Source organism: Plasmodium coatneyi, chromosome 12 (assembly GCF_001680005.1).
Source record: "Plasmodium coatneyi strain Hackeri chromosome 12, complete sequence".
Lineage (NCBI taxonomy): Eukaryota > Apicomplexa > Aconoidasida > Haemosporida > Plasmodiidae > Plasmodium > Plasmodium coatneyi.
This window is the reverse complement of record NC_033567.1, coordinates 4,243,436-4,267,155: the sequence shown is the minus strand read 5'-3', so window position 1 is coordinate 4,267,155 and position 23,720 is coordinate 4,243,436. Positions and strand designations below refer to the sequence as shown.

At 39.6% G+C, this 23,720-nt stretch overlaps 5 protein-coding genes across 5 annotated transcripts; 2 read left to right on the top strand and 3 right to left on the bottom strand.

The window, feature by feature from the left end:
• Positions 1-405: 405 nt before the first annotated feature.
• On the bottom strand, positions 406-1,470 carry PCOAH_00046190 (Uncharacterized protein; the record flags this gene model as incomplete). Its single annotated transcript, XM_020061403.1, has 1 exon — positions 406-1,470. One exon carries the CDS (start codon positions 1,468-1,470, stop codon positions 406-408), a length of 1,065 nt encoding a protein of 354 aa, XP_019916901.1.
• A 3,261-nt stretch (positions 1,471-4,731) lies between these two features.
• Positions 4,732-7,315, top strand: PCOAH_00046180 (Protein kinase; the record flags this gene model as incomplete). The annotated part of the gene is made up of 9 exons (XM_020061402.1): positions 4,732-4,768; positions 4,954-5,065; positions 5,233-5,293; positions 5,482-5,614; positions 5,743-6,086; positions 6,276-6,394; positions 6,547-6,637; positions 6,897-6,982; positions 7,165-7,315. The coding sequence occupies 9 exons, from the start codon at positions 4,732-4,734 to the stop codon at positions 7,313-7,315; spliced, it is 1,134 nt and encodes a 377-aa protein (XP_019916780.1).
• Positions 7,316-9,114: 1,799 nt separating this feature from the next.
• Positions 9,115-10,617, bottom strand: PCOAH_00046170 (Signal recognition particle; the record flags this gene model as incomplete). The annotated part of the gene is made up of 1 exon (XM_020061401.1): positions 9,115-10,617. The coding sequence occupies one exon, from the start codon at positions 10,615-10,617 to the stop codon at positions 9,115-9,117; it is 1,503 nt and encodes a 500-aa protein (XP_019917043.1).
• Positions 10,618-12,696: 2,079 nt separating this feature from the next.
• Positions 12,697-15,741, top strand: PCOAH_00046160 (Uncharacterized protein; the record flags this gene model as incomplete). Its single annotated transcript, XM_020061400.1, has 3 exons — positions 12,697-12,730; positions 12,962-13,182; positions 13,444-15,741. 3 exons carry the CDS (start codon positions 12,697-12,699, stop codon positions 15,739-15,741), a joined length of 2,553 nt encoding a protein of 850 aa, XP_019916292.1.
• Positions 15,742-16,697: 956 nt separating this feature from the next.
• PCOAH_00046150 (Uncharacterized protein) lies at positions 16,698-22,088 on the bottom strand (the record flags this gene model as incomplete). The annotated part of the gene is made up of 2 exons (XM_020061399.1): positions 16,698-19,790; positions 19,920-22,088. 2 exons carry the CDS (start codon positions 22,086-22,088, stop codon positions 16,698-16,700), a joined length of 5,262 nt encoding a protein of 1,753 aa, XP_019916392.1.
• Positions 22,089-23,720: the final 1,632 nt, after the last annotated feature.

The following is a 23,720-nucleotide window of genomic DNA, read 5'->3' as shown; positions in this document are numbered from 1 at the left end:
ACAAAAACAATGTAGGTACATGTGACCGCCAGATGGACACCCTTTTGGAAGTGCCCCAACGTTGTCATAAGGGAAGAATAATAAACACCCGATTTATTTTTTACCCATTTAGTTTCTACGATAAAACTTTATTTTGTCTGTTTTGTTCCCGTACACATAATCCCTCATCTCTTCCTCACGTTTTTTTTTTTAATTCCATTTTATTTCACATTTGGGCAAAAAACGTGTGTGAATATATTTTTTGAAATTTTTTTTTTTTATGTATTACGATGATAAGGGTGCCCATTTTGTGGGGAGAGGAGCAGACAGGTTGGCAGCTATACTGACAGATGGTCACTTATACACCGACTGAGGGTCATTGCAGGGGGAGGCCCCCTCTGTCCTCATCGTCACCATGGGAACGCCTCACAAATTTTCGTAGTTAATATCCATGAAGTATTTCTCCTCAAATAGGATATACACATCCTTGAGCTGAAACGTTTTCTTGGGGACATTAAGCAGATCCGTTATGTACTGCTTCATGTTAATTTCGTTTTCAAACCGAGCAGTGGGTATGCAGTAAAACCCATCCAAGGAACTCTCATCGTACTGGTGGTCAGTGCTGAAATCGATGTAGGACAATTTTTTGGCATATATTAAAAAGTCCAAAGGGTCAACCAACTCCTTGGTCATTAAAATATGGTTAGCAATGGTGGAAAGAACATTTGGGGAGCTTAAAATTTTCACCACTTCTTCTTTTGTTTTTACCAACGTATGTCCAACATTATTTAACTCGTGCAGTAAATAACTCAAGGGAATTTTTTTATAAAAAACATTGAAAAAAGGAATGAGGAAAATGAGGAAACCCCTTATATCATGATCCATTTGGGACAACAAAAAATCGTTATGCTTTCTGTATGTTATACATTGCGATAATACATATTCAGTCTTCGTTTTCGAATTCAGCGTTAGCAAATTTAAGGCCAAAATATTTTTTACCTTCTTTTGTAACGACTTCAAAATAGCTTTTCTTTTTTTAACATCGTTATTACAGTTTGGTACAAAAATATTAATGACGGAAAATAAATCTTCTCTCTTCACTGGAAAGGGCTGACTTTTTAGCAACACCTGCAGTGCAATTTTAACTGCTAAATTTATGTCATTTTCTTTTTTTTCCTTTTCCAATTCGCTTTTTTTTTTCTTTTTCTTCTTCTTTTCCTCCTCTAATGGACTGCTATTACTCTTTTCTTCGCCCTCCTTTTGACTGCTTCCACTGGAATTACTCTTCTCCTCATCGTTGTCGTCCTGGTTTGGGGACTCCGAGGAGGTGGAACTTTCCGCCTCGCTGCTACTAGGATTTTCAACGAGCGCGTCATTTTCGTGATTGGCACTCGTTTCCCTGTTAACGTGAATTTCCGCGTTGAAACTATCATACACCTTTTCATCTTCCCCGTCTTCGGAGGAGGGCTCCTCCACTTTATCCCCCATCATTTGGTTCATCGCGTTAGTCTCTTTTTTTTTTTTCTGTCTTCACGTCACACAATACATCGGCGTCCTTGCATGTGTGTGTGTGTGGGGTACTACTACTACTACTCCTACTTATCGGTGGCTAACTCAGGAGGGATAATTATAAGAATAAAGCTTCACGGAGAGGTGCACAAGGACGGTGCTTCAGAAATGTTGCCAAGTTATCTCCCTCTTTCCTTTGCCAAAAAATGGCGGCAGAAAGTACAAGGGGAGTCGTTAACCGCGTAGAACATCGTCTAATCCACCCAATGCACCCCTTGGTACTAGAACCACTACGAAGGTAAGACAAAATTCGGCACACTGCAGTATGGTACTCCGCAGCCGCATTGCTGCCACTACCACCCCGATGACGTCGTCTACAACCACGGGGGGCATAGCTCAGGAGGTTTTCTATGTTTACACCGTTTAGGGGGCATGTTACTTTGTAAGGGCGTTTCTCCTTTTGGGAAAAAAAGGGAAGACGGGGCAGATTCCGGAAACCATCACATGTGCACGCGAGTGGGTTCATGTAAACGTGTGGATGTAAACATATAAAAAAATAAACGCGTACATATGTGCATGCACATAGGAGCAGATATAGATATATATGTACTACAGGTACATATATCCGTCAGTGAGGTAGTGTCTCATGTGCACATACCTCTTACCCCGGTGCGCTGCCTAATTTTTTGGCGCACTTTCTTTTCCCCATGGGCGTTTTTGTAACAGGCAATTGTTACGTTTCATATGCGCCAACTCTCATGGGCGGAATTTTTTTTTTTTTTTTTTTCACTTCTAATTAGCACGTTTGCATAAATAAGTAAAGGGGTACACAGATAAACCAGTGGGTCACACGCAGTGCAGGTGAAGTTAGCGCAAATAATCTGTGCCCCAACAAAACATATTTTTGCAATGTTACATGATTATAACATAGTGGTCACCCGCGTGATGTGCCCCCACGTCAAGTTTTGCAACGATGTACACAATATTTTATATACACATATATATATAATATATATATGTATATAGCGCATAATGTATATATATATATTATGCTTGTACTTCTACAGTTATATTTTCCCAACTTTTGGATGAATAGGTTTATACTACTCCGGTTAACCTATCCCGGTGGAACTCGTAACGACCGCTCCCCCGGCCTCTCGCTTCCGCAGCATTGGTAAAAAAATCTCAGGAAAAAAAAAAAAAAAAAAAAAAAAACGCCTTTTTATAATTTTTTAGATATAATTTTTTTTTACGTAATTAATCTGAATTTAATATTAGTGAAGAGCGATGATATAAAATCAGTGATTGTGAAATTTCAAATTTACGTGTATATGGATATAGCCAAAAAAAGGAGCAAAAATATATATATATATACGTAAAAATAGTTTCATCCATTTGCCGCGCCCATTTACATTTTGCCAAATGGCTGGGCCAACGAAAATGCGAACGAAAGGCGAATGAAAGGCAAAAGAAAAAGTAAAGGAAAAAGTAAAATGTACTATATTCGCCGAATGTACAATATGTGCAAATATGTAGGTATAAACGCCTATACGTATATACGCTTTTTTGGTCGTTCCGTGGGGTTGACGGATGAGCGTTTTGTCGATATTATGTTATAACGTACAAACGCGATGAAAGGCGCCCAACCCTTTTTAAACGCTTAAAGCGAAAGGGTCATTTTGCTTTACGGGAGAGCATCTAACCGAAGTTAAGCTGCTCATCTTTTTCCCATTCTGCTTAATTTGCCCTTGCGCACATATAATTTCTATGGCCACGGGAAAAATAGAGCTCCTCTGCAAACTTTTTTTGTGCATTGAATTTCTCCCCCCTGGGCAATTTTCACGCCATTCCATTAGCGGCGTCAATAGCCATTGCGCGGTTTGCACTTCTTGCTGCCTTGCATTTCTTATTTTCGCACATTCGTTAATTTTTTTCTAACTCTACGTTTATTTTTTTTTTTACACATAACGTTTATTTTTTCCCCAGTCTGCATGAACCTCCCCCCACACACCGCAGCGTATCGTAGTACCACACCTTTTGATCCCGCCACTGCACTACAAACATTTTTACAAACCCTTTTTACGTAAACGTGCCCCCCAGCCCAATTCGGTACCAGTACATGCAGACCTTTGCTTGCACTGTGCTGAACTGTACGCATGTCCCGGGGGAGTTTGCTCACTTACAACCGTTTTTTTTTTTTTTTTTTTTTTTTTTTGCGTATATTTTTTCCCCGTCCTGCAGTCGTTTCATTGTGACTGCTCTTGTTCTTCATTTGTGCCTTCAGGATTTGCACGAGCTCACACGACCCTATGCTTTTCTCTGAGCATACTTCGATCCGTTTGTTCATTTCGCTTTTTTTTTTTTTTTTTTTTTTAGTGAGGTGCATATAAAAGGATTTACATGAGTTTGTGATGTTTAGTAGTTAGGAATTACTAAACTGAAAGGGGGAGAGGAAGGTTTTGTAAGAAATTCCTTCCTTTTTCATATATTCCGTTTTTTTATTTGTACATATGCAAAGGCGCACAAGCATGCGCATGCCCATATGTGCTATGAGCCCAATTAGTACTCGAGCAGGGTTCCCATTTTTTACGGGAGCAGCGTATGTGCATGTTCCCTTTTACACCATTATAATGACCCGGGTTTGATTCTTTTAGTAGTCTGCACAAGTTTTTGTTTTTTCCGTTTTATGTGTATCTCCCCTGTGTGATACACAGTCTTGGGTGATTTCCTTTCCGCACACAAGTATCGTATCGCTGGCGCAGCGTTTTCATTTTCGAGCGAATATGTTTGGCACAGCTTTGTGTGCACATCTCCCGCCTAACCCACTTTGCATCCTTTTTTTTAAGTGTCACCCCCGTACCGAGTCTATCACCTTTTTTTGTTTCTACAGAATGAATCTCATATAGTTTGTGTACCCCTTTGAGTGATACCATGCATTAGTTTTTTTTTATTTTTTTATTCTATTTCGTTTTATTTGAATTTATTTTATTATATTTTTTTTTTTTTGTTTTCCCTGTTTTGTTTCCCCGTCTCTCCCGTGGGAAAAATTAAGGGAAAAAAGAAAAAAAATAAAACAGAAAGATCGAGCCCATTTGCATCCATGTTGAATTTTTATAAATGGAAAAAATTGAGATTATAGCAATAATGTTTTGGTATTTTTTCAATTAAGTTTTTTTTTTTTTTTTCCAAATTTATTATGAATGAATTTTATTCCGTTAAAAGAAGAAAGAAAAAGCATAAAAAATGGGGACCACGTTAAGTAAAAGGAAAAACAATTCAGGTAATGGTGGACAGATGAGCGCATGGATGTGCTAAAATGCATGAGCCGAGAGGTGATTTCCACATGGAAAGATCCACCGACCGTGAACCGGTTCTTCTTTTGCATGCCCCTCTCTTTACCCCTTTTTTTTATCTTACACCCCATTTACATATTTTATGCACCCCTATTTCTCCTAACCCGTTCAGACAAAAACGTAAAAAATGACTCGTCCGAGAATAAGAGACAGAAGAAAAACGAGGAGCACGACTCAAATTTGGAGTTTATAAAAAAATACAAAATTATTAACAAAATTGGAGAGTAAGAACTAGCGATGCGTATACATGCTGTGTGTTGCGTATCTGTATGATTGCCCTGTTGTCCCGTTGGTGGTTCTGGCTTCCGTGAATGTTTCTTCTAAGTGTGTAAATTCTGCACGAACTTGCCAAACGGTACGCCATATTGTGTCTATTTTTCCTCCCGTGCAGCGGTAATTTCTCCAAGGTGTTTTGTTGCAGAGGAGAAAATAAAAAGAAGTGCGCCATGAAGGTAGGAGAGAGGGCCAAGCAGAAGCAAAAAAAAAAGGCAGAAGCTTGTTTGCTTCCACACGCATTTTTAAGCGTTGCAAAGTGCAGCGTTATTAGCTAACGGCTGAAATGCCCCTCTTTTAATCGCAAATCTTGCATTCTGTGTTAATTTATCCCCCAAATGATCTTTCCCTTTTTTCCCCTCTTCAGCTAATGTGCTGCCCGTTGAAGAAAACATCCCATTACAACTGCTTCAAGAGGGAATTGTTCATAATGAAAACGATCAATAACAAACATCCTTATATTGTTAAAATACTGGACTATCATGAAAAAATTTGGAAAAGTTAGCAAAAAAAAAAAAAAAAAAAAAAAAAAAAAATGAAAAATGCATTATGGGAAAATGCACACACAGTTTACCCTTGTGTGAGTGCGTGTGTACCCATTTGTGCCCCCCTTTTTTACCCCCCGCAGAATACTACATTGTGAAGCTAATCCTGGAGTACTGCGAAGGAGGGAACCTCTTCGAGTATATAAAAATTAACGGAAGTTGCACACACTCTGAGGCTAGGGTTATTATTATCAAATTAACAAAAACAATTCAGTACATTAATTCTTTAAAAATTATGCACAGAGATATAAAGCCAGAAAATATTTTACTCCGAACCAAGGACAATATAAAGAGCGTTGTCTTGTCCGACTTCGGACTAGCCAAAATAACCCCGTCCAATCAAGCCGTCGTTAAAAGTCGCTCCGTCTGTGGCAGTGATTTTTATCTTGCGCCAGAAATTATAAAGAATAAAGAGTACGGGATAAAGGTACGTCCGTTCAGTTTGTGCTTCCCATTTGGGGGGGAAAAAAAAGTGCGAGATTTACAAACCTGTTTTAACGACTCACCTGTTCTGTGTGTTTAAGGCATGGTTATAATTTTTTTTTTTTTTTTTTGGCTTCTTCCGTGCTGTGGATACACCACTTATTATGATATTACATATTTCCACTCCCTGCAGATCGACATATGGAGCCTGGGTGTCCTCATTTTTTTCATAATAACGGGGAAAGTACCATTTACGGGGAAAAACGCCAATGAATTGTACAACAATATTCTGAAGGCCAACATCCCAGAGCTGTAAGTTGCACACGCGTGGCGCGCATGTATAAAAAAAAAGAAAACGGAAGGGGACCGATCCCTCGTTCCGTTTCCTAACCTGCTTCAGTAACCATCTCTTCTTTTTATGCTAACTTGTTGGACCCATATATTTCTCTCCCCCCCCCGTGCAGACTTTCAAAGGAGAAATCCCTGAATATCCAACCAGGCCTAAAAAATTTACTCGAAAATATCCTCGTCCATGACCCGGAAAAAAGATTTAGCGTAATGAAGAAAAAAAAAAAAATAAAGAGCATACACACCATTATACACAGCGGCAGGATTTATTAGCCCGATTATACGCGCCCATTTTTTTTTTTTTTTTTTGATAACAAATGATTTCCTTGCTGTGTCAAAAAAAATTCAAAAATGCTTTCGTTTCGCTTAATTCGTTTTTGCACCCATATGACGCAGTTGTTTTTACAACCAACCTATTTACTGCATTCGATTGCCACATTTTTTTCTTCCCCCCTCCCCTTTGCAGTGCTCGGACATTTTGAACCACCGATGGATACGAGGAACCCTCACGAGTTGTGAATTTAAAATTTTTAACTCCGCCTCGTACATAAAGTAATGCAATGGAGGAGAGGGATGTTCTTCCACAGCGTCATGCAATTTTTTGTACATTTTGCCTCCCAGTTTTTCTGCACATTCTTTGTGACCTCTTGTCTAATTGACTAACCACCAAGGGGAGCTTTCATTTCCTTTCGAGTAGCACTAATGATTGCATCTCCCATCCTACCCCCTCGCAGGAAATTACGACTGGACAAAAAAAGGAGCACTACACAGGACAACGAATTTAAAGAAAACCAAATCAAAGACAAATCCTTCGAAAAGGAAAAGGACTCGTTTGCTAATATGAAAAAGAAATACACCTTCTTCTTAAAAAAAATAACAAATTAGACTTTTTTGTGTTTTTTTTATTGTTATGGTGATCCATGATTTGGTGGAAACATTCCTCGTGCATTCACCTTTCCCCCCGCATTTGGAAACTCTATTTTGTGGGGTTCTTGCGAGGAAAAGTTTCTCACAAAACTGAATGTGTTGTGTACTTGCCTGCTTACGAGTACCCAATTTATGTGCGATGTTTGTGCAGGAGGGACATCCCAAATGAACCCTTCCTTATTTGAATGTAACCGATTTTTGATTTCCGCTATTCTGTACTTTTTTGTTTAATTCGAATCCCTGGACAGGCGCGCTCTGTCTGCTTTCCAAATTTATTCCCTTTTAAAATCCCCCCATATTTATATGCTTCCCTTCTTTTTTCTGACTATTCCAATTTATTTGTAATTTTATTTTTTGTGCATTTTTCAATTTTTTTCTTCACCTCCGTATTTATAATTCATTTTTATTTTAAATGATCATGTGTGAAATTAGTTCACGCAAATTTGCGTACATTCTTTTTTTGCGACTTTTTATTGTTCTTTGCGAAGTTCAGACACACACCGTCCTCCTTTGTGATGGTGCATTTGAGTGTCATTTAATTCCCGTCTATCAGTCGTCTATTGGTCATATATTGGTCATATAATGGTCATTTATTGGTCATTTATTGGTCGTCTATTGCCAATTTATGTTCCCTTCCTATGCATGGTTCTCATATTTTTAATAAATAGCCATGCGACCTACCGCTGTGGATTTGAATACACCCCAATTGATGAACTTCTCTTTCCTCCCCTTTTTTTTTTTTTTTTAATTAAACGATAAAAATTACAACAATTGTTTGAAGATTGGAAGGGTCCTTCAATCAAGTTTGGCCTTCTCCGCAGCTTCTTTTTTTTTGGCATAAAAGCTGCTCGTCCCTTTTTTAGGGAAGTAAATGGGAAATTGCATAAGGGGGGAGCGCCTCGTGTGGACAGGACACTCCGCAAACGCGCAGCAGCACACAGCTATTCATCATCATCTGTCCGATGCCACACCACACAAAAGCGGGCATCCTTTTTACTTTAATTTAAATTATTTTTAAAGTTTTACAAAGGGGAGAACAAAGAACATCATGGGAGGCAAAGACACCTGAGCTAGCTATTTCGGTGATGACAAATTAAAAACAAAAAAAAAAAAAAAAAAAAAAAATTACATTTATATAATGCGCATAAATATTATGTGCACACCTACGACGACACAATGACACAGCTGCCAATGCTGGCACGCTTCTTCACCACACGTTTGGGACGCAAAAATGTAACATAAAAAAGGGGTAATGGAAAACGTTGGGCGGGCTGTGAATGGAGTGTCCTCTTTTGCGCCCTCACTCGCAGGGTACGAACAGCTGCTGGTATTTTTCTCTGATGAAGCGTTACCCTCAGCTGATTTTTTCTTTTCAAACACTCATGAGGGACATACGCATGTAATTCTCGGCCCAGCGTCTTATCTCTCCGTTTGCACACTTGCCAAAGTTGAAACATGTGTCTGGGGGGAAAAAATTCCTTTCTCCTTCGTTTTTCCCTCCGCACATAAAGATTCCATTTTGCAGAAATTGCAAAAGGCGAACTGACCCGAGTATATCTCACTCCGAAGGTATAGTAAAAAAAAGAAAAAATCCACACGGTTGAACACCCTTCAGGGAATAATTCCTTTCCAGTCGGATTACGAAAGGGGGAAAACGTATAAACCATAGGGGGAACATCTTTAACGTCGGAGTGGTAAAATTTGAAGGCAGTTTTTTCCCGTTTAACGTATCCCCCTCTCGTGCTTCTTCCCTTTGTTCACTTCTTAAAGCCCATCTGTTTCATCATGTTCGCCATAGACCCCCCCAAATCGTCCATCTTTGTAAACTCCTTCAAAATATTGACCATGTTATTTGCCCCTCCCATTTGTCCCAACATTCCTGGATCAATAATGTTGTTCATTTTGCTGAGGAATTGTTTCTGGTTTCTCATTAATGAGCCAAAGTTATTTTCCCTCAATCCTAATTTGCCCATTTTAGAGACCATATTTTTTAAAAATTTAAACTGTTCTAATAACTCGCGTATATCTTGCAGACGCGTACCAGACCCTTTGCAGATTCTCAGACATCTACTATCGTTGAGAGGTTTCACACAATCCAATTCTTCATTGGTCATAGAATCCATAATAACCATAAATTTTTTAATCTTTTCTATGCCTTCCTTCTCGGTACCTTTACTAATTATATTGTTCCCAAAACCTGGGATCATAGACATAACTTTACTTAGGCTCCCCATTTTAAAAACGTTTTGAAATTGATCATACATATCTCTCAGGACAAATTTCCCTTTAGACAATCTGTTAATTAACTGTGGCTGTTTTTCAATGTCTATCACTTCTTTTAATGTCGATACCAACCCGTTGATATCTCCTAACCCAAGGAGTCTCGAAACGAATGACTTGGCTTCAAACTTTTCAAAGTCGTTAATATGTTCACCTGTACCGATGAATGTAATTGGACATCCGGTTGATGCTACGGCTGATAGAGCCCCTCCTCCTTTGGCATGTCCATCTATTTTGGTAATAATTATACTACCTAAGGTAACTGAGTTTTTAAAAGCCATGGCTTGGTCATGACAACTCTGTCCTATATGGCTATCAATTACGAATACAATTTCTTCTGGGTTTATTGAACTTTCGACCTGCTTCATTTCTTCAAATAATTCACTCTCTTGTTTATGCCTACCAGAACTGTCGACTATGATTAGGTCATATTTTTCTTTTAAAAATGCATTGACTCCATCACTTGCAATTTTTACAGGATCTACTTCTGAGTAGCTACCATAAAATGGGATTTTAACCTTTGCGGCATTCTGTTTTAGCTGATCAAAAGCCCCCGCTCTAAACGTGTCTGCACATACTAACGCCGTTTTGAATCCTTTCTTTTGATAATAATGTGCAAACTTGGTACAGGTGGTTGTTTTTCCACTTCCTTGCAACCCGACAAATAAAATGACATTTCGACTTCCTTTCTTGGGGACATAGGATTCCTTCTTCCCTTCCAGGAGGTTAATAAGCTCCTCCACCACGTACTGTTGTACCAGTCTCTTTTTATTGTTTCCATACAAATCGATATTTTTTTCGATATTCCTTTTTATATTACTTTTTATATCCTTCAGGTAGCTAATATTTATGTCTGCCAGGATCAACGCTCTGATCACTTCCTTCAGGCATTCTTCAATCGCACTATCGTCAGCCACGGCCGATGCCTGCAGTTTCTGCAGCGCTGACGTCAGCTGCGTCCCCAGCTCCGTCAGTACCATTTTATCACCCCAAAATATAAAACGACAGCGTTATAGCGCACCGTCTGATGATTCGTTTTTTCCTTCGTCCGTCTGTATGCTTTACGCCGCAGAAGGGGGGGTGAGGGGTCCACTCGAATTGGGCCCTGCTTAACTGGAATTCCACTGCACAATAAGGGGAAGCTGTACTTCGTCCTGCTGATGGTAGCGAAGTGATCCCTACGTTGGACTTACAACTGGCTTCCTAAATGTGCTTTTGATAAAACACTCCGCCGAAGGGTAACTTTCGTGGGGCAAATTTCAGGATAAAAGGTTAACAAAACAAACTGGTCTTAAAATGGGGGGAGTAGTTACTTCTGTTTAAGCGAAAACAAGAGGGGCGATTTCCAACACGTGTCTGCTCCGGACTTGCTATACCGTAACAGAAGGTATGGTCCCCCAAATGTGCACACAAACGGATGTATATTCTGCTCCTCACGTGTATGCGTTTGTATAATTCTTCACGCGTACACAAATGAATTGCACTACATACACAGACTGAAAAAAAAAAAAAAAAAATTACACTTTCGCACAAATATAGCCAATCGATTTGTTCTTTGTGCCCATTTTCACATTTGGTAGTAAAGTACCTTCACAATGGCTAATCATTTTTACATAAAATAAGTTCATATAATTTTAATTCCCTTTTTTTTTTTTTTTTACGTGCAACTGCTCGTCAAGACGTGTGTTGCCGCGCGATGTAGGAAAATGTTCACAGGAGTGTATACACCCAAGTGTATAGTGAAGTCGAGTCACCCCAAGAGGTGATTTTCCAAACGGGAGAGCGGACGTGTGCTGCCTTAGTTACGATGCAGCTCCACCGAACGCGTTAATCGTCCACCCCCCTACGTACGCAAGTAAATAGCCCCCTAGGGGATGCACAAACTGTCATGCTACGATGAACAGCACTCCACTTTTCTTCCTTCGCCTTTTCCCCTGCGTATAATAAGGCAGCCTTCTGGCGTGAATTCATCACAAATATATGTACGTTGCGTTTTTTATGTTACTAAAAGGAAACCGAAGTGGAGGCCTCGCTTTACCAAAAAAAAAAAAAAAAAAAAAAAAAAATATGTTCATTAATTCCTTCTGCCAAGCGTTTTCTTCGGAACGGTGAAAAAAACTGTCACTTGGAAAAAATCATTTATTGGGGAAAGAAGGAAAAGAGGAAGAACGTAAAATAGTAGAAAAAAAAAAAATAAATAAAATAAAAATAATTCCCAATGTATTTACGGCAAACAGCCGCTCCTATAACCAATGGTGAGTAAACAGCCCGCCATGGAAGGCGACGCTTTATGGATACACGTAGGCTAGGCACCTGTGCCGTTGTGACACCCCTGCATTTGCAAAAAAAAAAAAAAAAAATAAATAATAAATAATAAATAATAAATAAATAATGCAACTGCAAACGAAGCGCTCTTTCCCCTTTTTTTCTTTTTTTTTCATTCCTTCCATTGTCATAAGGTGTTAATAAAAAAGGCGGGAAATTTACAACATTGACCTTAGCCCCAGCGGTATAATAGCAGCGCATTTGTACCCATTAACATAATTGGAAACGAATGCATCGCTTTTGTGCAAATGCTTTTTTAGTGAGTCTCTTTAAAAAAAAAAAGGGGGGTATTCAAATGTATAGTGCATTTCTTACTGCGCATAATCTGGGGAAAAAGAAAAAGAAAAGAAAAACACCCTTCTGTTCTCCATGTAGAAAAGGCTACCTTTAGCATGACGACAAGCAAAAGAACAGTTTAGCCATTTTGGAGCGTTTCGCGAAATTTTATTTGTAGAAACAGAGTGGACACCCTATTTCCCCTGTGACGTTTCGCCAAATCATGCCCAATGTAGATCTTAAACCTGCACATGTATATACATATGGGGGTGCTAATTCGTTTAGGATAGGCATTATTTTTTTTCACCAATTTGTGGATGAGACTTTTTCGACGTGTTCTACACATACCCGTTGCAGACACATCGGCTAAGCTGTTTTATACAATTCAAAAAAAAAAAAGAAATCTTTTTAAGCGCACTGGCAATTTTGTGCAACTAACCTCATCACACTTATTGATCATGATAAGTTCCCCCAGCTGTGACGTGACAGAAGGTATGGAAATGCCCACTCTGTGGCTCATTAGGCGGTGCGTGGATACCATATAACCAAATTGGAGCATTTTATCTCTCCTTTTTAGGAGGTGCAACATGCGCAGCGTTCTACAGGGGTGTTCACTTTCATCCTAACTGATCGTATTACATTCCCAATGGTAGGGTGAATTCCTCACTCCATGCCGACTTTTTCTACTCTATTCATTCCTCATTATGATTTTCCTCTACTTAGGATTGAGCGGGCTGAGAAGCAAAAGCGTCGACGAAATCGCAGAAATCGTTAAAAGGGCCAAGGAAGCGAAGGAAGCCCAGCTAGCAGATTCAGACAACTTGAAGGAGAAACAAAACCTAAATGTACTGAAAACCTTTGCAGAGAACCAGGCGCATTGTTTCAGCATATGTAAGGAAAATTTACACAATCGATTTGAGGAGGACTTGCAAAAGTACCAAAACGTGAGCACAAAAAATAACTCAACTTTTAACGAGAGGAAAAAAAAAAAATTAGAAAAGTTTTATCAAGACATGGAGCAGCAACTGTGTTTCCGTGCGTGTTCTATGAGGTGTCGCCACATTCTGCAGGGAAGGCAAGAAGGGGAAGAAGTCAGAAGAAGTGGAAACGGGGAAAATAAAGAAGAGTATCTACCTTCTTAGTAGTTGCGTCAATATTTCCCACTGAAGAGTCCATCCTTCCCCTCATTAGAAAAACACGTATAGCTACCCCCCCTTTCGTCATACCTGGAACCGCCCAACATGGAGGACGCAGACAGGGGGACAAAAATTTTACTAGCTTATGGATCCCAGTACGGCACTGCGTACGACTGCTGCAGAATCGTTTTGTACGAATTGTATCGAAACTTTCACATTGACTTCCTTTCCCTAAATGACGTCAATTTGATGAGCCTGCACAAGTACGAAAATGTTATTATAATTGTTAGCACTACAGGGTATGGCTGCTACACAAATAACATGTCTAAATTTTGGCTAGCTATGCATAGGGCTAACGTAAGGTTTGATGAAGGTACCTATTTTCATCTGTTCGGATTGGGTGATAGTGCATATGATAATTATAACATAGTTGCGAAGAAATTAAAAAAAAAATTAAAATCGCTCAATGGAAATGTTGTAAATTACAATTTAGGGAATTATCAACATCCGTCTATGCATTTTTCAAACTTTAATATTTGGAAGAATAATGTCTATCAATTTTTGATGAGCAGGCATTCCTCGTTTGAGTTAAACGAGGACGTCCCTCAATTGTACTACATCAGGAGGGTACATCAGTTAGCATCTGAAGCAAATATCGATGAGGAGGGAAAATATAACCACCCGAAGGGGGAACAGCAAATCGAAAGGGATTCATCCAAAAGGGGGGAAGACACGCATAGTAAATGTAGTAGCGCTCCCCAAATTGGTGACTTCCAACCGGATGACCACTTTTGTAAAATGTTAAAATTTTCCAAATTTGAAATTTTAAAAAATGAGAGATACACAGATAGATCCTACTTCCAAGATGTAAGATGCATCGACCTGGTGGCACCACCCTCCCTCTCCTTCAATGTGAGCAGCTTGTTAAATGTTCACCCATTTCTAAACGAGGACAAAACGAAAGAGGTATTGAAGATGCTAAAAATTAATTATGATGAGTATGTCGTTGTTCAGTACAACTACCCGGAGGGTAAAAAAAGCACCACAGATAGTGTTCCGATTAATAAAAGGATAAAAATACTACACCTGTTTATGTACTTCCTCGATTTAAGCAAAATGGTTGCCCCCTTTTTTTTCACCTATCTAAGTAAAAGAACGACGAGCGAAATGCACAGGAAGAAATTTCTACAACTGGCAGACACAAATCAAATTGCAGATTATTTTTCCTACATCTATCAAGACAAAAGATCCTACTACGACATTTTCTGCGATTTTTACAGTTACATACAAGTCGATGTGGCGTTCCTGATTAATACTCTTCCGAGCACTCAACAAAGATCCTATTCGATAATGAACCCCATAGGATACTACAACTACGTAAAAATAAAATTTAACCCCTACCAGTTGTACCTGCATGCAGTAAACCCCTTTTTTTCATCCCTGTTGTGCTTTTTAAAAATCCATTTTGGAGCAGGAAATATTTTGGCTCAATACACAGAGGAAATGTGGACGAGGCGTACTTCAACATTTGTGAACTTCATGAGGAACAAATTAAGCAACCGAAGGAACAACCTAATCGAGTTACTGGTTAGTCTCTACCAAGTGGAAATAAACAAAAATAAAAAGTTGGTGGGTCTCTGTTCAGATTATTTAGTTAACTCTAAAGAAGGATCTTTTATTTACGGGCAAATTCAGGATAGCTTATTGTGGTTTAATAAAAATGTCCTCAATTTAGGCTACCGAATTGTTTATATTTCTACTGGTTCCTCGTTTAGTAGCTTCATGGGGGTTATCAGATACCGCCACGATTTGCACATGAAGCGGAAATCTACACGTACTGGAGGGAGCGAAAAGGAGCAGGATAGAATCGCCGCTCCGCTTGTGAAAGATTTTATATTCCTTGGACTTCGCAACAGGTTGCATGACTTCTACTTCGAAGACGTCCTTCGACAGGTTACCTATTTCAACTACATTTTTGTGGCCTTTTCGAGGGACCCCCAAGACAATTTTTCCTTTCTTAACAGGGAGGTGGAACTGAGTTACGAGCCTAATGTTATTAACGGTGACACTGGCGATCACCTACACATCGACTACGAAAACGTAAAACAAGTGCTAAGCGAGAAGAAGAAAAAAATATACGTAACTGACATCGTGCTGGCCATGCAGGACTGCATGTACGAGCTCCTAACACAGCGGAATACGATATTCCTCGTGTCGGGAAAATCCCGCCCCTTCGCGCAGAACCTGATCAAGGCCTTTGGGAACATCATTAAGCAGAAGGAGCCACACAGAACGGAGGAGAACATTAATTCCTTTTTAAAAAAAAAAGTCGATGATTTTTCAATAATAGTTGAATCATGGTACTAATTATTTCAAAAGGTGGGAAACATTGCGGAATGGGGGCCGATGCGAAAACAGCGGCTTGTTAATTCGTAACATAAATAGGGCTGTGCGCGCGTGCACATGACAAGGCAAAAAAAAAAAAAAAAAAAAAATGAAAAAACAGAAGCATGGAGAGCACCAGGAAGTGCCATCCTGGATGGCGTTCAAAAACAATGAGGTGGAACTCTCTACCATGCGCTTCTTTCGGTAAATTCTTTTAAAGCGTTACGTGGACTAATGGGGGGAATTAACAAATAAAGTGCCGACCATGTGGCGGCACATGGCAAGACGCATAGACAAGACCAACAGACAATACGCTCAGACAAGACACATACGAAACATCAGCGTGAACGCAATTGCAACAACATATAAGGAGCATGAAAAAAAATGGGTACACATTTTGCACCCGTGTTTATATCACCATGCCTGTTTTATCTCCCCAGTCCTTTCTCTTTATCTTTTTTATCTTTTTTTTTTTTTTGTTAAAAAAGGATGCACACACCGCTTGGCACTAATAAATCACACATGCACATTTGAAATAAACGTCGTGGTGAAGTATTTATTCGCTCCTTTCACAGCATGTATATGAAAAGGTGCATAAAATTAATCTCGTCGATTTTTTCTTTTTTTCTTTTTTCCTTTTTTTTTGTGGAGAGACAAACCATACGTGGGCAATATTTTTGCACTGTCCACGTTGGCACCTATTCGGGCTGCTTCCGCTCATCCGACATAAAAATAACAATTTAAAAAAAGAAAAAAAGTGCGAAACATGCTCAATGGCCAAATGTGACTTCTTCCTCTCCCCCTAAACTTCTACACTTCATCGACCGGCGCAACTTTGCCAGTGTCACACGATTAGCGATTCTGCTAAACAAACGTGTGTGGGGGGCTACCAAAGGGGAAACTATGTAAAAAAGGCAGCTGGATTATTCTTTCCCTGCTCACAAGGGACTTTCGCACAGTTCGCACCTCGTCCGTTCGGGCGTATTATCATACGTGCACATATTGCATCTCTTGAATTTATTTTTCTTCTTAATGGTGTAGGTGACGTTACTTTCGGGGACGTTTAAGTACGACGTGTTGTTGAGAGAGAGCGTTGGATGATGGAACTGATTATCGATGTTCTTCTTTTCGCTTTTTTTCTTTTGTTTCTCTGACTTGGTTTTACTACTCACATTATTTACACTGGCAAGGTTAGTACTGCTTTGGTTGCTTTTTTTTTTCTGGTTATCGATGGGGGCTAAGGGAAGCAGGGATGGAAATTCAAGAGGACTAAACGTTTTCAGAATATCATGACTTTTATTACTTTTAGCTGCACTTGTCTTTTCCTTCGATGTGGACTTAGACTTCTTGTCCTTGGTCTCCCCTTCCCCAGTGTCCCTGTTTTTGCTTTTCCCTTTTTTGGCTGAATTAGAGTCTACATTGAGTCCGGCTAGTAGGGGATAATTGGCAAAATTAAAATCTGCAGTTCCGCCACTATTTTTGTTTTTATTTTCGACAGTGGAGTTTTCCTCACGTTCTTTTTTGTTTTTCAAACTGTTGGTTAGCACATGACTGTTTGCAGCTTTCCCTATCGCCACGGCATTGTTCGAGGTTGTAGCATTTTCCTTTGTTTTGTTCTTCTTAGAAGTAGTACTCTTTTGTGGTGCCTGAATTATCTCTTCCTGCTTCTTCTCTGGTAAAGAAGGGAACTCCAAGTCGAGGTTCAATCTGCTCGAGTTTGAAAATAGCTGTTTGTTCTTATCAACTTTATTTTTGTACGACATGGATGATAGGGAAGCATCCTTTCCTCCACCTGTTGTGCTTTTCCCGGTACTACTTGCAGTGCCTACTGTACCATTCCTGGAAATGTTACTTGCTCTGGTTAGACTGCTATGTCTGCCAGTGGTCCCTATACCGCCACCCCCACTTCTTTCGTTCACCCATTCGGATCTGTCCTTCAGTGTGGGGAACTCTTCCACCGCTTTGGGTAAACTACTTGGGGTGGTGGAAGACATTATGCTGCTCACGTAGAAATAAATAAAGTACAGCTCATTCACCTTGGTACTTTTTATAATATTTAGGAATCGGTTTCTAAGCGAAAGGGACACATCGTAAAGGTTTGCACTCAATCTGGCGTCCTCCATAATTCTCACGTGGTGTTTCCTTTCATCCTGCAATGGCTTATCCCGATAGTTCTGATGATCCCCCTTCTTTCTGTTCACCTCATGGTGGTCCCCCTTGTCAGCCTGCTCAGTTCGCATTTTCCGTAGAATAACTTCTATTTCTTTCCTAATTCGATAGTACTCCGGGCCAGTGGACAAGCACTCCTCCAGAGCCTTCGCGTTAACAAAGGAACTTAGATTTTTGGAGATGCTTGTGAGAGAAGTCAAGTCGACTTCGTTGGATATTCTCTTAACAATTTTCTTCTTGTTTTCACTAGAGATGTTAATAAACTTATTTATACATGTCTCCTTCATGTAGGCTGAAAAGTAGTTGCTCAGAAAAAGGTAAAAGAAGGAAACCAAGTTTAAGTTGGGTTCTACATAGTACAGCAAATCCAGGACCACTTTCTTACAAACATCCCATTTCTTATCGTACAGATTATTTATTATGTTGCTGTTTGGGTTTTTCTTCTTCATGGTTTTTTTAATTAGTTGGCTAATATCTTCCAGGTCGTTCAATTCGTTGCTACTGTTGACGTTAATTGCATCTAGCAGGGTATTCCCATTTCGCACATCCCCCTTTGTTCTTTCGCTTTGGTGTGTAGATAACGCTATCAGAATGTTACTACTGCTGTTGCTATTACTTTTATGGGCACCACTTGGGTTGCTTTTTAAGGTACTCGACTTGGGAGCTTTTCCATTGTAGGCATCCCGCCCCGAGAATGTGTCCCCTTTCTTCGTCGCTCTCTCCACCCTATCATACGTCTGACTGCACAGGTGCGAAATATTCCTAATTAAAGAACACACCTTATCAAATCCATGCTTTTCAACTTTAAAAAATAAAAAGATCAAATATAGGAAGCCGTATTTGGTCAGTTCGATCGGGCCACAACTGGCTTCTGCTTCTATCCGCTTCTTCACTTGGGTCATTTCGTGTGAACACACATAAATTTGCTTCATTTTGTCGTTATTCACGCTGTTAGGGGGGCAACCATTTGTTCCGTTATTCATGCCCCCCCTAGAAGCACGCCCCCCGGTTACAGTAGCCGTTGCTGGGACGCTCCCCAATTCAATGACCTTCTCAAGGCGAACATGCCTCCACTTCAAGAAGAGATAAAAAAAAGAATAGTACAAAATAAAGGATCTATTAATTATGATATTAAAAAAAAGGTACAAATAATTTTTCTCCAAATCTTCCTTATTATAAGATAAGTACTCTATTTTCTCCACTATATAATCAAAAAACAATTTAAAATGGAAAAAGTTGTTTCGATCCTGGGGGAAGTCCTCCTCAATTATCTTCCTGTTCAGCTGTATTATCTCCTCCTGCGTAAAATACAACTCTGATTTTTTATTAGACAACGTTTCAAATACTTTCAGAATGGTTTCCATGTCTCTTTTCACCATGTATAGGAAAAAGATTTTTTCGCTGCTTCCAAAATAGTTTAAAAAATCCTTCACTTTACACTCGATGAAGTAGTCGAAGTACCATGCGTCCTGGAAACTTTTAAAGTTGTATATGCACTTGTGTCTGTTCACGTCGAATGGTTCCTTGTTCTCTCCGGCGAGGTCGTCTTCCTCGATGCGTTGGTTGTGCAGGCTGCTCACCCCGGTATTGTAACTATTCGCCCCTGTGTTGTAACTACTTGCCCCCCCGTTGTAACTGCTTGCCCCGTTCTGGGCACTACTTCTTATCTCATTGTACGAAGCCCCCGCAATGGAAAAAGTTATCTTATTCCTCTTGGTGTTCCCCTTCTCCTCGTGCTTCTCTGCAAGGTGGAAGCACAGATCTATCTTATTGTCAAAGACGACGAAGATGCACTGCTCGTACAGGCAGGGGTGGTGCTTCTTCTTGTAGTGCTCGAACAGATTTTCGTAATCCCTGTAGACCTACAAAAGGGGGTGTGCGTGCAACAAACGATGAACAGTGCAAAAACGATGAACATGGTACAAATAATGACGCGTGCACACACTTTGGCTACGCGCAAAGCGGCAATGGTTTCACTATGCCACCCTTACATGCGTGTGCAGCTGGTCATAGTAGACGACGTCCTCCTCCAAGTCCCCCTTGGGCGCTTCCTTCACATCGCTGGGCCTCTTATTAAAGCAGAATTTGCAAAAAAAGTGGTACTTGTTAATGTGATTCATGAAGGTATCAAAATCGTACAGATAGAATCCGCAAAAGTGGCAATAAATGTGCCTTATTTTAAATTTATTTTCTGCAATCTTCTCCCCATTTTCAACGTGCATTTTTAAAAACCTTTTAAAAAATATATTATACTCGAAGAGGAAAATATTATCACTGTTGCCAACACAGATGTCACAATAAGTCCTGTTATGCTCATTCATGTGTCTGCACAAGTCGCTTAATCTTCTGTGGCAGTAATTTTTCAAAGAATTAATATTATTTATATTGTCCAGATTGGTAAAGCATGTCTTGGTAAACAGATCCACAGCTCGGAAATAGTCATCCGATACCTCGGACTCCTCCTCCTTTATACGAAATAATTTGTTCCCATATTGTTGATACTTGTCATATATGGAATCGTTTTTTTTTCGCAAAATGTCTCTCTCATTTTTTATGTAAATACGTTCAAAGTACTTATCTGTGGAATGATTTTGTTTAAATTTTTCCACCTTTTTAATTAGTATTTGGGTCCAGTAATCGATACAAGGGGAGAGAAGACAAACGTAACTTGTTAACAGGGTTGACAGACTGTAAATGTAAAAATATTCGAAGAACACCTTCCTTTCTGTGTCTACAAATATTTTTCCATACAATGCATACTTCTTCTCTGTGTTCACTCCTCCGTTTAGGAGGTACCTTATTTTTTCTCTTTTCCTTTTAGTATACTTTTCGTAATAAAAAAACAAATATAAATTTTCACCCTTCTTAGCTGCACTGCTATTTCCTCCATTAGCATTATTGTCCTCGTTTTTTTTTAAAATATTTCGTAAAATTATCACGTCATCATAATGGGATGAGAAAACCTTCTTGATATCATTTCTGCTCATACAGTTTATTTGTTCTTTACTGGGGAGACACCCATCCATTCCTTTTTCTGTAACAGTAGGTGAGTTTATTCCCTTTTGAATTCCCACCTTTGGGGGAGGTTGGCCTACATTCGCTGCGGGGATTTCCCCCATAAATTGTTCTCCTTCCACCCTTTCGTGTGCACATAGAGAGGCCCTGTTGATTGAAATAATACTACGTGGGGATTCAGTCAACGGGGTGGAGCCTCCCTGTGCACTCTTCCTTGTGAGGTCCTCCCTTTTGTGAGAACTACTACCGTTGAGCTCCCCAAACTGAGAAGACTCGTAACTGACGCACCGCTCGTGATCTTCCTGTTCAAGCAGAGTGTGCAATAAATTGCCATACGTAAAATACGTATAGAAATTATTTAAACAAAAAAAGATGTACCCATTTGTTTCTTTACAGAATGGGCATTTCATTGTATCCTTATCAAATTCATAGTTATATTTTTCGTCCTTTCCATCCCTTCGTTTGTCACTCGCCGGTCTGGTCATATCACCAAATGACCCTCCTGATCCTGCCCCTGCGCTTCCCCTCCTGCCTCCATAGTCATCGGGGTACCCATAGTTATTTCTATTTCCTGCACGATTACGATTACTTACATAATTCGTGTACGCACTACTGCTGCTGCTGGTGTTGTCATGAGGGGTGTTGGTCCCTCTGTTATTCTCCTCATTCTCATCCTTTTCCTTCTTTTGCATATACAAGAGACGATAAAAGCATAGGAAGCAATAAGTATGGTTGCATTCTTGTATGCACACAAATTTGATTAACTCGAAACATAGACTACATTCGATGAATTTAAAATCCAGTTCCACCTTCTTTAAATCGAAGTTGCTTATCTTGTATTCCTCTTCCTTCATTTCTGCCAGGGAATAATTCTCATTTTTTTCCTTTTCCCTGATTATTTTTTCCACCTCTTTTTTTACAATTTTGTTCCCATTCTTTTTTATGTTGTCTATTAAGCTGTTATATATGATTAAGTTGTGTTCTATTCTTTGTATATCCGCATCGCAATAACTAAATAATTTCCTAATATGATAGGAGATATTTACGTACATGGATTTGTCTCCCTGAGCGTTTTTTTCATCGTGGTATTTTGCAGATTCGCGTTTGCTCCTACCGTTCACGGCGGCGTTTCGACCTCTATACATTTTTTTGCCAAATGAATGTTCAATCGGGGGTGGCCACGGGATGGCGATGAATGTGCCAATGAATGTTCCGATGAATGTCTTGGTGCATATGTTCACATATCCACACAACGTCACTTCCCCACTGGCGCAGCTTACTGCTGGGGAATCCCTTCGTGGGTAGTAGAAAAAGACGATGCACGGGTTCCTACGCTTATTTTGCTACTTTGAACTGTGTTACGTCGTTCCTCTACTGGCAAATAAGCTGCTACCTATGTGGATTATATTCGCCCAGGTAAGGTAAACTTCTGCTCAGGTGTCGTCGTACAAGCGTACTTATACATGTGCATACAAACTTCTACGCATATATGTGACACACACCGTTTCGCGTTCTGCGGGTGCATCTACGTTCAGCGTGATCGTTACGAAGGCAGTTTTTTGTTTTTTTTTTTCTCTTTTGAATTCTTCAACTATTTGGTCACCCGAACAGGCCTTATCTTCTAATTTTCACCACTGCCCCAGGGGGATAGAACGTTGGGCGTTTAATCCCGCTCGCGTGGAGATATAAAATTATTGCATATATGCCTACGCATGTATCTACTTTGTGTGACACATGAATACGTGGGTTTATTCGTCCGTTGAGGCGTACGTTTTGTAAATCCCACCCCCCCTGCAATATTGGTACTTGCCGTGAATCTTCGATATTCTGGCTCCTGAGCCATTTCGACAGTAAAGTAGAATGCATATATAGCGCGGGCGCAGTTTATGCATACATACATACGTACATTTATACGTACATACATATATATTCATACGTATATATATACATATATATACATGCATATATATATATATAATTACGCGCATGGTCATATATGGCCGCCTTTTTTTTTTTTTTTTATTCCGTTTCTGCAAACAATTCGGTACGTAATATGTACATTTTCCTCTGTCAACAGTCCGAAAAAAAAAAAAAAAAAAAAAATTTAAAAAAAGAAAAAAATTAAAAAAAGAAAAAATAAGAACATGTTTGGCTGAAACCCTAACCCCAAAAAAGTACGTCATCGAATGAAACCAAACGTATAAGTTAGGCGAATATAAATAAGTACAGTACCCTCCATTTTGTCTGCCCTCGCAGCCTTGCAATCCTTCGAAGAAGCAAAAATAACGCCCTCCACAACAAGTGAGGAGGTACATATACAGGCATATATGTATGTGCTGTACCCCACGTAAACGCATTGATATACGTTAGGCATATTTCTTGGCCAACCGAGTACATGACCCCTTTATGTGTACCAACCCGCTTCCTGCAAATGTTCAAAAGCAGCTTCTTTTCTTCCTTTTCATTTTGGTATGTACAACAACGTTCGGCCCCCCCACCTGAAATGAACACATTTGCAAACTCTGAAGAAACAATTTCTACATGTTAATTCTGCGGGTGGGCATGCATATTTTCTGCGTACACCTCAGGGCGAATATTCCTTTGAGCGACTTCTTTTTTGATGGAAGGCTCACTTCGCGTGTATTTCTACTTTTACTTATTTCCCCAAGGACATACCAAGTGAGAAGGAACTCGCACACACGCCGCTTTGGAAATAATTCTTTTTACAATTGGGGCTAAGAGACAATTACAGAGGTTGCCAATTAGTGCGAAATAAA